At 21.3% G+C, this 16,573-nt stretch overlaps 1 protein-coding gene across 2 annotated transcripts in view; it reads right to left on the bottom strand.

Annotated features, from left to right (window-relative positions):
- Positions 1-16,573, bottom strand: part of LOC122720686 (cysteine-rich motor neuron 1 protein) — a 275,210-nt gene that overhangs the window by 220,971 nt on the left and 37,666 nt on the right. For both annotated transcript variants that reach the window (XM_043947524.1, XM_043947523.1), the window contains exon 5: positions 15,597-15,638. In XM_043947524.1, the coding sequence (XP_043803459.1) occupies positions 15,597-15,638 (42 nt within the window). The remainder of the gene's footprint in view (positions 1-15,596; positions 15,639-16,573) is intronic.

A 16,573-nucleotide genomic window follows, 5' to 3' on the forward strand; every position in this document is an offset into this window, starting at 1 on the left:
GAAACAAAAAAAAAAAAAAAAAAGAGTGTAGATTCAGTGGATAACGGCACTAATTTGAACTTCTCGTGTTGCGATAAAGTTTCTCTAACGGTTAGAACTGAAGATAAATTTTTAATATAATTAACAGTTGTAAAGAAAGTACATATTTCGTTAAGAGAAGATAAATTAATCTGTGCCGCGTGACATTCTCGGAACTTTTCCAAGTAGTATATATATATATATATACACCGACCAGTTCGAAGTTTCGAAATTCACTTACGCCTGGAACGATTTTTTAATAGAAAGCTTCGTTTCATTTCACTCGGTGCCAATATAAACTTTATTTTTTATCGATATTTTTATCCCCCTTTTCTTCCTTCTTTCCTTCCTTCCTTTCTTCCTGTCTTCCTCCATCTTTTTTTTTTTTTTTTCATTCATCTTTTTATCGTTTAATCGAAAACGAGATGGAACTTTCATTGCAAGTATGGATAGGTACCGAAGGTAACGATTTCTATTTCGCTGCGTCGAAGTGGAACCGTCTTTTCTTCCCCCTCCCCCTTCCTTCCCCCCCCCCCTACTTTGTGTCCTCTTCTCGACAATTCCTGATAAAAAGGGTCGTTGCCGTGAAACTCGGGACAATCTATTCGTTTTATCGGTGCAAATATGCTCGGGGTTCGCAAGCGAAGCTAACAGTCGCCGCGTGTTCTCCTCCTCCCTCGAGGATTACCAGCTCTCGCAGCAACAGGACAAAATGCGGATCCAGCTATACATTTTTTTTCATTGCGCATCGGTAAATGTACTATCTGCTCTTTTTTAATACATAAATCCAAGTATTTATTCATACGTTATTCGTCCTATACGTTGAAGCGATGATCGTGAAATCGCGATTCTTTTTTAAATCAATGAAACGTTGGGACGTTACTCGAATACGTGCAAATCCTTGTGTACAAATCGAATCGTAAATTTTATTAACTCTTTAAGGAAAAAAATCGCTGTACACAAGCTCCAAGCTTGAAGTATGCTCATATTTCGTATATTATGATAACTAAACTCACTTTATCATTACAATTTGTTACAAGTTGCTAGTAGTTATCTTTTTTCTGTTTAATCTTTTTATATTTCGATTGTTAATAGAAAATTTCTTGCATATTTATTAAAATAAAATTTATGTTAAATTTTGTAATTTTTAAATAAATTGAAAATATAAATCATACTATAATAATTGTATTTTTAGTATACTAAAATAAAGATATATAATAAAGATTTGAAATATTCATGTTTTTAATTATGATATGATAAATTAAAATGAAATAATATAATTTAATATAATTATGAGATAGCAATGTAATTAAAATTTTCCAAAGATTTTAAAAACAAATTATAAAAATGTATTTTCTATAATGTTAATTATGAATTCAATATAATTATGTGGATTCAAAAATCCAATTTATATATATATATATGTATTATATTACAAAACAAAATAAATTATTATTAATATAATGATTATTAATCTAATTATGATTATATATTATGCTTATACATTAATACAAAACTTTTCTATTAATAACTTAAATATTATAAGTATCATAACTTATTTCTTTCAAAAGTAATAGTGTTTCAATATTATTAATCAAATTTATCTATTAATCAAATTTTGTCTTTATTAAAAAAAAAATAAAAAAAATCAAATGTTTATTTATATTTACATAACATATTCTATATGAAATTGCTAAAATTTATTTATTTGATTTTTTTACTTATTACTATTCTGAGACTTTCTATGTCAAAAAATAAAATGGATATCCCATATTCGCGTCCTTTCCTCTATCTCTATAAGTAAGAATAAATAAAATATCATGCATTTATTCTAAAGAAAATTAGATTTATTCTAAAGAATACATAATGTATATCACATATGTATGATAAATACAAGAGAAATTATCATAAAATGGTTTATTTCGTTTCTATATAAAGAATCAAGATTCAAAGTAAAATAATATATAAAATAATCTATTTTGAATTTGATACTGAAATAGGGGAAACAAAAAATTATCCAAACTGCTATATATTGTAGAAATTCAAGTTTGTAAAATTGTAAGGACATTTCATCGACTTTCAAGAGTATTTGTCGAGAATTCAAAACTAAAAAATAGACATAAATCTGAAAGTGTTTCTCATGTGTGATACTAATAACTGCGTTTCGGATTTTACGACGTAAAAAAAAAATCTTAATATTATAATCTTGATATTATAAATCTCGATATTATAAGGTGAAAGAAAAGTTCGAGAAATTTTTTGATTTGTAATTTATAAAGCATCATACGTCCATTTCGGAACATTGAGATCGAAATTGAATCAAGACAAAAAACCTTTGATTTGAACTGTTTTTTGCTTGTTTTTTTTTAACTAAATTTAAGTAAATTTAAGTAAATTTAAGTAAATCGTATCTAATATGCAATATTTTGGGTGATTCTTAAAAGAACTAAAATAATATTATTAATATATTAGTGATTAAATTATATGAAACTGATAATATTGGTAATAATAGTAATAATTAAGAATAGATGATTCGAAACTCTTCGAAAATTAAAAAATTTTGAATTCTTGAATTATATGAAACTTTTTGCTATTGCTGAAATTTGAAATTTTCAATTTGCATAAAAAACAAACTTATATAAACTTACATAAACAAAAAAATAAAATAATAATTGTTATTTATTATTGGCTAATTACGAATTCTTTTAGCAAAGAATTCTAGAAATCAAAATTTATTATTAAATTCTAATTTTTGGTTAGAATAATATAATTCTATGGAAAAAAAAAAAAATAAGTATTCTAGGTTTCGAAAGTCTCAATAGTTTTGAAATTTCATAAAATTTCGAATTCAAATCTTGTAAATCTAAAAATCAATTCATCTCTAATAATAATAATCAACAACAAACTTTAATAATAATAAGAGATCACTAATAGATTTTGTTATGATGTATTTAATTAACAGATCAAATTTCGATTATTAGAATTAGAAGTTAATTTGATATCTCTATAAAGTTATTATTTTATTTCTTAAGATATAATAAAAAGAATTATGTAACTTTTATTTTTTAAAATATTTATTTTTTAATAATAATAATAATTTTTTAATAATAATTTTAATAATAATTTTGTACCATTTCTCAGATTTTCAAATTCTTTTTAAAAATTATAGTTTAAATGTAATAATTTTTTTAAATAAAACAGTTAAAAATTTTCGAAACTCTTCGAAAATTAAAAAATTTTGAATTCTTGAATTATACGAAATTTTTTGCTATTGCTGAAATTTGAAATTTTCAATTTGTATAAAAAACAAACTTACATAAACTTACATAAACAAAAAAATAAAATAATAATTGTTATTTTATTAAATTATGAAAATAATTTGCACATGGAAGAATTTCTTGTTCCAAGAAACAAGAAATTAAAATTATCTATTCCTTTCAAGTTCATCGCTTTCATGATTTAATTAATTGATGCTATTTAGCAGTTTGCATTTATAATTTAAAGATTAGAATATATTATAAACTAGGAAAATATTTAAATAATTCTTTCATATTTCATCAAATGATAAGTTATAAATAATAAGTTTTATAAATCAGAATTATACTGTGCAATTGCAAGAAGAACTTCAGAATATAAATCTTTTTTTAATTAAATAAAATATTTAATTAGATTCTACGCTCCTTTCTATTAATATTAATTTTCTCCTATAAATTCATTGTTTCATTTGTCAAAAATTAACGATCTTATTTCTCTAAAGATATAGAAATTGACGATTATCATCAAGATTGTCTTTTTGCATCCAACAATTATAAATAATTTAATAATAAAGGCATAGAATTAAATTTTTAGATAATAAATTTAAAACCTAACATAAATTGTTAAGATTTAGCTAGATGTTTGTCGTAGCCTTCCCGTGTAGTTGATTGAACTTGAGTCAGCTATCAAAGTAAACTTCCCAGGTTCAATTTCTTACTAGGTAAGGAAAGCAACTGGGCTTCGAATCACTTACCAAGAAGATAAGCATACGATCTTAGGATTCGATCTAGAGTCCCTTTTTCGCAAGAAGCCTGGGATAATGTTATAATACCTTTGTCATTTTCATTCGTGAAAATTATGTCTTAAATCTTCGATAAACTAAAGATCCTTCGAAACGATATACGTTTCAAACTGCTCACTTTTTTTTTATAATCTTTTTCTAATTTTCTCACAATGCTATAAATTCTTCAATTATGATTAACGGTAATGAGATTTCTCGATAAAAACTTTTAATCGTGAGCAAGTTAAATCTTCTGACATTTAAATCAGAAATTTTCATCAATTTTTTGCCAATTAATTATATTGGAAGAATCTAAGATCCATTAAAAGTATTTTCAACTTTGAAATTTCGTAATTCGACAATTATTGTCGAATTATTTTTATTAATTTGTTTACTGCATTTGTCCATTATAAATGCAGCGGACAAGTTAATTTACTCTGATAATCTGGAACTTTTCTTATTTATTGGTATTTATTATTCAACAAAATTTTGTTTGAATAATGCTTGATGCTTAGATAAAATAATAATGCTACGTTGATAATTTTTTATTAACAAGTAAATATATTATTTTTGAGTATGTTAAGCTTAAAAAATTAATATTTAAAAAAAATAACATACAACAAATACAAATACAAATAGTGCAATATTAAAAAATTGTTATTTTTTTAAGAAAACGACTGCTGCATATAATTTTTAATCATATATTTAAAATAATCAGAATGGTTAGAATTAAAGATAATATAACAAAACGAATACAGTTTCATTTTGAACTTATCTTTTTAGTTATGAAATATAATATACATAAAAAAAAATTCTATATCATTTAATATATTGTTTAATAAATCCGATAACAAGTAAGCGAGTTATTAAAAATGAAATCTGCATTTATTATTGTTTTCTACAATATGAATGTAAATCCAGACTTATCTTCATCTTGCATAAAACAACAAACAATTACATCATCGTACATTAATTATTCGTGGTCACATTCAATCACGTTGTTATTAAACTATCTATCCATGTATAAATAGTACTAAACTTTCTTTTATTCTTTCTTGTACATATTTATTTTCATTATGAATGATTCTTTTCGTGTTAACTGAAATCGTGTTAAGCAAATAAAGAAATGTTAATAAAAATAGTGTGTAATTGGAAAATTAAATTAAAAAAAAATATTGGTGCTTATTTACTTTTATTTATAACTTTATTATTTAATTTTATTTATTAGCCATATGTTATATGAAGGACTATCATAATTTTTGCATTGTGTTTTATCGAAATAACATTTTTGCATTGTGTTTTTAAAATATTATATTATAAGATTGATCGTTTTATGTAAGATTAAAATCAGAAAATAATAAAATAACACAATAAATATTCATAGATTTGTTAATTCATCTAAATGGAAAAGAAATATTTGAAACTTTATTATTGAGAAGACCTACTATTAACAAAGAAAGATTAAAAAGTAAAAGTAAAAAAAATTAAATCAAATTATTATTGCAAAAAGTATAACTGTTCTGTAACTATAAAGATGAGAGGAAAATAATATTAAATAACTTTAATAAAATGGGCAATGGAAATAATCAAAATACATTAATAAAACCATTTAATGAAAACTCATAATGTTCAGTAATTGCTCTCAATAATATATCATTAAAATAGGTACAGAGAAAATTCAAATTTATAGGAATGCTTTCTCATCTTTATACAGAATATTCAAAAAGCATGTGAATAAATTATTAAAATATATCATTCTCGGAATATTACAATTCTTGGCCAAAAAATTAAAATCACTCACAATTTAACATTTTTTGCATTTAATAAAATTTAGTATATTAATAAAATAATTTTTATTATTAAATTCTATTAATGTTATTTTTATTAAATATTATATATGTATATACATATTGATAATTTTTATTTCTTTCCTTTTCTTTACAATGTACATTTTTTTTGACATATTCCATATATATTCTTTTATCATATCTTTTATTTTTGAGTGATTTTGCCAAATATCCAGAATGCTTTTCTTTAAATCAATTAATGTGATAACTGGTGATATGTATATAAGTGTGTTAAGTAAATATTTCAAATATTCTTAAATTGGATTCATATTGAGAGGTATTTGATTGTGAAAATAGATATAATAAAAAATAATAAAACATTATGTATCATAATATATAAATTATTAATATGTGAAATATAAATACATTAATAATTAATAAAATTTGTAATTAAAATTTATTCAGATTCTTTAAATTTTATTAAAAAATATTGAAAAATATTAAAAATTGTGTATTTTTTTTTCGTCTTCAATATATAAACGAGACAAATATCAGAACAGACCTAATTCAGATGAATGAATGAATTGAAAAAATAGGCTTTCATATAAAATATTTTCCATGAATCACATTGCAGTAGGAACAAAAATTTTCGCTTTTATTTGTTTCCTGATTTAAATATAAGGAGGATGTATGATCTATATTTAAAATGAAATGAAATGAAATGAATCGAAAAGTGATAATAATTTTAAATATAAATCCAAAATATCACATAATTTTTATTATAGATATTTTTAAAAAATTTTAACTATAGTCTGTATCAAATATATGCAAAAAGTACAATTTTAGCTATAGTCTGTATCAAATATGCAAGAAGTATATTACATTATATATTAAAATGAATGATTGATGAAAATCAAAAACAAAAATTAAAAAATGAGAAGACTGTACATGAAAATTGGAGTCTTTTTTAATAATTTAATATAATTTTTTTTTAATTATTTTATAATTAATTATATAATATAATTCCGTTTGTGTAATTATGTATTAAAAATATTATATATAAATTTAATCAATTGTATATATCTTTTATTTTTCTGATAACAGAAAAATTCTTTTCTTATTTATTGGATTTAATCTTTTCCCTAAAGTTTCAAAAAATTTTTACACATATTTGAATACTTTATACTATTGAAAGCATTCTGCAATACCGAAAATCGGAAGGTTTAAAATCCGAATGATGGGTGCACTAGAATATCCCAAATCAGAATTGATCAGAATTGAATTAAATTTTTGCTATGATGTGTAAATATATAATATTTTTTCTATTGATCTTTTCTCAATTGCTTTTTTTAATTTTGTTAATTGAGAGCAATACTTGATCAAATTTATTGTTTCATTAGAAAACAATAATTAATAATACCATAACCAACAATAATTAATAATAATTCATTAAATGCTCAAACATAGTTTTCCTTTTTCTTTTTCTTTTTTTTTTTTTTTCTAGTTATTTGAGCAACTTCGGTTTAGAACATGATCTTTTTCCATATTAAACAATGCATTTTTCAACATCAATAATAAATCTTTTTAAATGATTCTGTTATGTCATTTTAATAACAAATTAAAAGTTCGATCGATTAAATTTTTTTTCACTCAATTTATACAATATTCAAGTATCGAGAACAATTCAAGATCATGTATATATATATTGAGGTAGATATATATATAATGTTTGATTAATATCTCATGTTATTAAATGACAGTTATCGATTAAAGTGTTGATTTTATCAGAATCTGTGGTGATAGAACATCCAGCATAAGATACATCCTTTAAATGAAAATTTTCATTTCCAAACTTTCCATATAATTACTTGCAGATTGAATTGTCTATAATCATCTCCGTAAATATTTTGCATATATTGCAAAATATTTTTTATATTTTTTTACACGCATGTAATGTATGTTTATCCTTTTAATAAAAAAACATTATGCGTTGAAAATATTTTTTATATCCTAACAAAAATAATTGTATAAATAATTATATAATTGCAAAATATTTTCACTAAAATAACTCTTGAAATCTAATCTTTAAATTTGATATATGACACTTAACTATATGAAATTATAAATAAACAATGTTACACTACCAATCATTTATTATAACGTAACAAAAAATGAAACTAATCTTGCAAAAATTAAAACAACAAATTAAAATTTTGATATCCAAAAAATATTTCTTTACCAAAAGTTCCAGGCAAAGCGTTTTATAAACATTAATTCTGAATAATTATATATAATTTATATTTTTATATTCATTCAGATAAAATAGTCTTGTTCTATTTACTTCTATTTATATGATAAAACCATAGCCCACAAATCACTTAATAAAATAGTCTCTTTTCGCATTACTATCTAAATAATCCCTAAAACAACAGTAAACAGTATTCAGTGCTGTATTTATTCTCAGACTATCAAAGTAGCTACTTTCAATCTCTCAATTATTAAAGTTGATACATTTTTTATCACTTCCTGCAAGCAATGAATATCTTTTTCATTTTTAAAAATATAATATAAAAATATTAATTTTTTTATAAGAAAAATATTAAAGATTTTATCATCACTTCCATTTTTTTAATAGCTTGCTTTCAACTGCAGCACTTATATTAACTGCAGAATAAGAATTTTACAATAATACGATTTTTATATATATATTTATAAAAGCCATATTATCATATGTCGATTTTCTAAACTGGGATATAATTTTTTATAATACAAAATTGCTTTGATGTAAAAAAATTTAATAGAAAGAATATATCTTCATTGTTATAGATTACTTCGAATATATTAATACATAAATAGACATTAACAAATAATAAAGTTAATCAAGATATGATACAATGACAACTTTAATGAATATTATAATAATCATTTCAAAAAACTAGATTCAGAGAGGAAGAGATTTTTCAATGTCATATTTCTGAATATATTAAAGACTATGCGATTACAAGTTATTATTATCGATGATAGTATATTAATTGATATTTTTATTCTTAAATATTTTTTTATGAATTTATTTTTCTTATTACTTTTAATGAAAAATATTGAATATATCCATCAATTGAATCCTTAGAATTTAATATATCTTGCCATAGTATATCTTGAAAAAGGCAAAATCTAATTACATTGCAAATATATTGCAATTAGTTAATAATTATATTTCATTTAATAAATAATTTTTTTATAGATATGTATTCAAATGTGCGTCCACTAAGGATGATATTATTTTTTAATATCAATAAAGAATATTAAAATATTTTTTTTTTATATTTGATTAATAAATCAACAATAAACCAATGAATTTGTGTAATCTTTTATTGTACATAATTAATAAAAAAGCAACAATTTTTTTGAGAGAGAGATAAAAAAAATAATTCAAAACGAAAAAAATAAAAAACAAATAAAAAAACAACAAAAATAATAAACATATATATGAAACATAATTTAATATTGATAAATATTATGATGAAATAATATGAATATATGAAATTAATAAAAATTTTTATTAATTTAGGATAATCTATTTTATTTTTTTGTTATTGAAAAATCTTTAATTTTTTTTTAAGAATTTTAATTTTTATTTAAAAATTTATATAAATTACAAAAATAACGATTTATTAAAAATAATATATCAAGATATATTAAAAACTACTACGTAATTTTGAAAATCGTTTTAAATATAAAAATCTATTTCTGTTTCAGAATTAAAAATTTTTCTAAATATAGATTTAGAAAACATTGTTCAATATTGTAACGTTACAAACGAAAAAAAGTAAATTCTTTTTTCGTAAAAAATATCAAAAAAATTTATATATCAGATTCAGAAAAATTGATTTTTTTTTCATATAAATTTTTTTATATTTATAAATTTCTATAATAAAATTATTAAAAAGAATTTCTTGATTATCTCTATAATAGACAATTTATTTTCTGTATTGATATTAATTTGATATTAATAAATCAGATAATTTTAAAGTAATTTTATTTTTTCGTAATTTTACAAAAAAAAAGAATTTATCACAAATAATTAAAAAAATATAATAGAAGGGTTAAATCAATTCAATATTTTGGATGCACAAATCTCTTTCCTATTTCAGTCATAAAGCAATGATTCGATCTCTGTTTGATGTAAAAAACTAAAAATGTTTTATAGATTGTATTAAAAAAAAAAAAATTTGATTTTTACACGAATTTGTGATAACGTATGTATGTGAAAGAAGAAAAACTCATATGAAATAACGGAAACGTTATAAATTCAATATTTATAAAATTCAATACTTCAAGTTTTAATTAATTGTAAGCGAAACAATTTAATTATTTGTTTCATTTTTACACTTTGATCAATTTTGACACTTCGATTTCTGATTATCTAGAATAGAATGTAAAAATTATACGAATTCCGATAATATTATCAAGAATTTGTTTCGAAAACTTTCAAACTTTCAAAGTACAAATGTAGAAGATTAAAGAAAAGAAGAAGAGAAAGAGGAGAGATATTAAGCAAAAGGAAAAAAGAAGAAAGGGGAAAGAAGAAAAGAAAAAAAAAGGATGCAATATCTAACCCTCCTACGAGCATTACGCGATATTTAGAGAGTTTCTTTTGTTATTTCGTCCGTTTCTCGGTAAACTTTCATTCTTTTTCCTTTCTCTCATTGACTGTAATATACCGCATGAAAGAGACTAACATTCCCCTTTTCGCCTAAAAAGGGAAGTTCTTATCGGCATTGTTGCTCTTTCGTTCTTGTTTCGCAAAAGATTAACCTATCTGCCTAGCAAATTGAATTAGTTTCCTGTGTCTTATGGATCTGATCTAACATACCACCTGGTTGGCTCCCGCGACATCTTCCCATATCTTCATATTTTCATTCCTTGTTTATGCTCTTGACTTGACCAGCTATTCTATCCTTTTTGATTTCCTTCCTTCCTTCCTTTCTTTCTTCCTTCCTTTCTTCCTTCCTTCCTTCCTTCTTTCCTTTCCTTCTTCCTTTCTTGCTTTCTTATTTTCTTATTTCTTATTTTATACGACAGAAAATTTGCTCGATTTTTTACATTGATAATTTGCGATACTATATGCATTTTCCTTAAGTTCGTCCTGTAAGAATATATTTTTTCTCTTCTATTCTGATTCTAATTTGGAATACTTTTTTAAAAATTTGAACTGTTACTTAACTTTCAGATAATGAAATTAATATTAATTAATATTTATGATTATAACAGAAAATATATAAAGAAAAAAAATATCTGTAAGTATTTTTTACCATTTAAATAAAACGGAAAATAAATTAGTTTCTGTGATCTATTTTATATATATTTTTATATATATATAATTGCAATAAATATATATATATATCTTTGTTTATAATTAATTTTATTTGTATAACTTTTTACTTAGGATGCAATACATAATAATGCAATACGTATATGTAATAAATTTGCTTTTGATGCTTATTTTTACATAATAAAGTCTAATTTATTTCAAAAAATTTAATTTCTTGTTATTTACATTATGCATATGAAAAATCTTGTTATTTATGTATATTTCGGTATGGCTCGATATTCGCAGTGTGTGTATACCGCTTACTTGTTTGAATTTTTATATACAACAAATAAGATTAAAATTATTTTAAAAAATGAATGTTTAATTGATCGAAATATATTGTTATTCATTGTGTTTTTAAATATATTGATCTAAATTATTGAATATTATTATGATTGATTTGATACTAATTTGAAAACTGATAATGATATTGTTCGTTCGAAAAATATCTACGTTATATTAAAATAAAATTTTCTTCAAATATATTGATCTGATTATGATACTAAATATTATTACGATTGATTTGATACTAATTTGAAACTGGTAATGATATTGTTCGTTCGAAAAATTTGTATATTATAAATTTGTATATAAAATATAATTTAACTATTAAAACGAGAAAAAACCAGGTCGATAAACTAGTGAACCACTGTGATTGAAGTCGATCATTGATCAATCTTCCATGAATATATGTATACTATATTCATCATGATGAAAAAGAACATCAAGAATATGAACATAAAAAATCGAACTTTAACTGTAAAACTATCACATTTTGGGAGCTTTGATTAAAGCAATAGCTATCGTTCAATTTGTTTCTTTATAATTGTTTTTCTAAATATTTTTTAAATAATTTGTTTTTTTCATGTAAATATTTCATGTTAATTCGAAAAATATATAACAAAATGATATATTTGGAAAATTATAATTATAATATATACATATATAATTTACGAGAAATATATATTAATTTTAAATTTTTTGTCTTTCTTCTTTGCTTTGCTTTCCATTCAGCATACATTTCAAAACAAGTTTTATAGTTTTTAAATATATTTTGATTTATTTTTTTTTGTTATTTTTTTCTCATTAATTCTTATTCATCACTTATTTTTGCAATTTACAATTAATGTGTCTCTAATGTATCAAATTGATACATAATGATAAAATATGAACGAAATGAAAAGATGAGTAATTATTGAAAATAATAAAAATTTATATAATAGATTTGAATTTTTCGAAAAAATTTCATTGACATGTGTTCTTTACTTCGCATTGCTTTGATCTTACCGTTCTTAACTTTATCTCACGATATGGAAAAGAATAAAGAGAATATAATATCTCTCTTTCTTTTCTTTAAATTTCAAATATTAATATAAATATAAAAAAAACCATATGTTTAGTTAATTTAAAGATATTATTTAATGAATACATATTTATTATGTAGCAATTATAAACAAAAATCTGAATTCAATAGATTTGACAAAATGTATCAAACACAATAAAAGATATTTTTGTAATAAATATTTTCACATATTTTTGTTATTATATATTTATTATATATTATATATTTTGTCATTATATATGTATATATACAGATGTATATTTAAAAAAAAATAAATATTTTTAAAAATATCGAACAAAGACTTAAATCAGTTTTTTTACAAATGGCGAAATAATATTATCTTTTGCATAAAAGTGCATTAAATTGATATGAAAGATGGATAAAGATTAAAGTTTTTTTAAGTTTTCAACTTATTTTTCTCATTCTACTAAACGTTCTACTGCTAAGGTCAGTGAGCAACTAGAAATCATGATTATAGAAATTTGTTTATTCGAAAACTAAAAAATTGTCAGTATCATAGAAAACTTCAAACAGAATGGGTGTCAAAGAAATTATTAATTATAAAATTCCTTTCAAAAAAAAAAAAAAAAAGAAAGAAATATTGATTGCATTCTTCATTGCAAAAATGTCATGTGAAAAAAATATTTGACAAATTTTTCATCTTTGTGAGAATGTTAAATCATTTGACAAGTTTTTTAAAATTTATTAAAATCATCAGTACAGACATAGATACGAATATAAAATCTATATCTATTTTTTCCAAAGAAAAATTATTCTTAAAAATTAAAACTATTTCTTATGGTGTGTGAATAGTGCATTTGATTCAATGTATTTCCCTCAGCGAATCATTCGTACATCACTCATGTTTTCCTGGTCGCCAGAGACTCGCTAGTCGCCGCCATTAAGTACGCACATATACTTCAATAAATCGATGATAACAATACGTATACATAATAAACTTAACAACTTGACATTGTTAGTCGACTAATTATCTCATTAGCTTATTCTAATATTTATTTTTTATTTTATCAAAGTAGTCTCTTATACACTTTGCTGTATAAACGCTTGCATTATTCTGTTAAAATATTATATTTTTGTGAAAAATTGTATTGTCTTCGCTTTGTTGTATATACAAGGTGTTAATATATTTATGAAACATCTTAAGAAGATAAATTCTAGAAGCCAACACAAACACAAAAGGTAAAAAAAAAATATACATAAATGTCGGTTGAGATTTATTTTTTCAGTTGAAATATGTGTTAGATAAAGCAAGACACAGATAGAATGAAATAACTGTCTCGAATTTCATCTAACGCAATTGTTTATAATTTAATAAATAAATTTTAATTCTTGTGTATTAACTTTTATATTTATTTTTGTTTTTAGAATTAATCTTCTAAAAGTATCCTAAAAACATCTTGTACATTAAAACAATATAATTTCGTTTAATTCTTTATTTATAAATTTTATTTCAATAAATTCATAATAATCCATTCCAATTATTATATTTTTATTTGACAAAGATTTAATATTTGTTTTTCTTTTTATAAGTTCGAACTTTAACCGATTATTTTTTATAATATAAAAATCTTTTTTTTTTTTTAATCCATTAGGAAAAATGTTTCTTAAATCTATAAATATATATGTTATTTCTTATTTTAATAAAATGCTCTTATATAAAATATAAATGAAGTTCTTTATAGTATTATAATATTAATTTAATAGTATTAATTCTTTAACTTCTTAAAATATAGACATTGTTGAATAACGCGTTTCAGTTTAACGCGTTTATATAGTATGTATTTGTATATAAAGTATTATTGCAATTAAGTTTATTAGCAAAGATGAATTCGATACAATTAACATTATAATATTGTCAATATCAATATTATTAATCGTGTGAGCTCTCGAAAAGATTGAAGTGGAATCATAACAAAATTATATTGAGAATATTTTTAACAATCGTCAATATTGATAATAATATTTTTAACAATATTATTATCAATATTATTATTCATGTGCAATCTTTTTAAAAATCATGAATTCGATACTAAAAATTGATGTCGATTAACCTTTTTTTTTTATCATTATTCTTTTAAGTTTTGTAATAAATTCTAAATAAATTTTATTTTCTATACAAAATATATAGTAACAATGAATATTTTTCGATTTTTATTGTTAAAAATTATATTTTATTCTTTTTATATAAGTTATTCATAAGTCATATTAGAGTTATAAAAAAAATTATAAACACAAAGTAAAATAATTGTAAAACGATTGTAAAATGTATAACAATACTTAATATAAATATTTCGATGATTTAGCTTCAATTAAAAGAAAAAGATTTTAAAAATATCATTTTACCGATTTATTTTATTGTATATTTAAATAATAGGACTTTTTCGTTTATTATATTATTATAACTTTTTATTATATTATATTATTATATTAAATGTATATGTACTATATAATAATATTTTTATACATTAAAATGAATATATATATAATTTTGCAAAAACAAAAATATAATAAATACGATAATAACAAATAATAAATAAATTGTAAAACATATATATAAATAAATTTATTTTGTTCGTATATATATTATAGAATATCAACGAATGTACAATGATCTTTGATATTGATGATAATAATTGGAAGTCACAATGTGGGAATAAAAATAATTAAATTTCTATATTGCAACAAGAGAGAAATGCAATTTTCATTTTATTTATTATATTTTTATTATTATAATACAATTTTGTTATTATCATGGTAATAATCGATGTTGAAAATCGGTTATTATGATATTTTATGAAATTATTATAAAGTGTTTATATGTTTTTATGAAAATATTCTTTTTTATTCAATATTAAGATACAGCAATAAAAATCCAAGTATAATTGAAATTATAATATACAATTCGTTAATACAAGCATATTTATATATTTATAAATATAATTAATAAATATACATATATAGTTAAATAATAAGCATTAAATTCTTTCCAGAAACTATCAAAATAAACTAAAAATGACTCACCTTGAATGTCATCGCTTTCCGTGTTTCCAGAATTAAAGAGATCTGAAACACAAGTTGGTAAATATCAATCCAGGAAAGAGCTGCTCGCTATAACAAAACATCCTCGACACAGATCAATTAAATCGTTATTTTCCATGCTTCACAATACCTTTAATTAAATTGCGTAACGCGATGATTGTACAAACAAATAGCAAGATTAAATCGACTAACGATCGTTTTCCTTCAAACAATTTTTGAACTAATCGAATTATATATCCAATAAAAAAAAAAAAAAAGAAGAACAAAACTTTTAAAAGAATTTTTGTCGTTTATTATATTAGAAATATCTAGCATAAAAGATTTAATTACAGAAACTTACCGAATTACTGTCAATTTAAACTTTATATTTTTAAAATAAATTTTTCAAAGTAAATTTAAAAAATAAAATCAATACAGAAATAAAAAAATCTTTTTATTTATTTTAAATTATTTATTTTGTAATAAATTGTATAATCAAACTTCGGTTTGTTGTACAATCGAATAATCAATATTCTATTGTAAATTATAAAAATATTAAAAAAATTAATTCAATATATAGATTTTAACGATCTATATTCTATATATCTAAATAAAAGAAAAATTATATATAAACATAGATTGTTTAAAGTTTTATTAAGAAAATTATAATAAAAATATGAAATACGAAAGAAATAATAACAAATATAATATAAAAATAAATCACTATTTAAATAGGAATTAATTGAGATAAATTAATAAATAATAAGTGACTAATCGTTAATAAAATTGCTTTATCCTGAAAATATATACAGTGAAAGAAAGTGATTTTAAACTGCTATGTTAATTATTTATTTCTGATGCCATAATTGTAGAGAATTAGAATAGAAGAGAAGAGAATTAGATAGAATAGAAATAGAAGAATTATTAACATTTATCAAAAATTGACTAATATATGATAAGTAAATGTTTTTTTTTATGAA

This window comes from Apis laboriosa, unplaced genomic scaffold, assembly GCF_014066325.1.
Source record: "Apis laboriosa isolate Shangri-la unplaced genomic scaffold, ASM1406632v1 scaffold1321_cov151, whole genome shotgun sequence".
In the NCBI taxonomy this organism is placed as follows: domain Eukaryota; kingdom Metazoa; phylum Arthropoda; class Insecta; order Hymenoptera; family Apidae; genus Apis; species Apis laboriosa.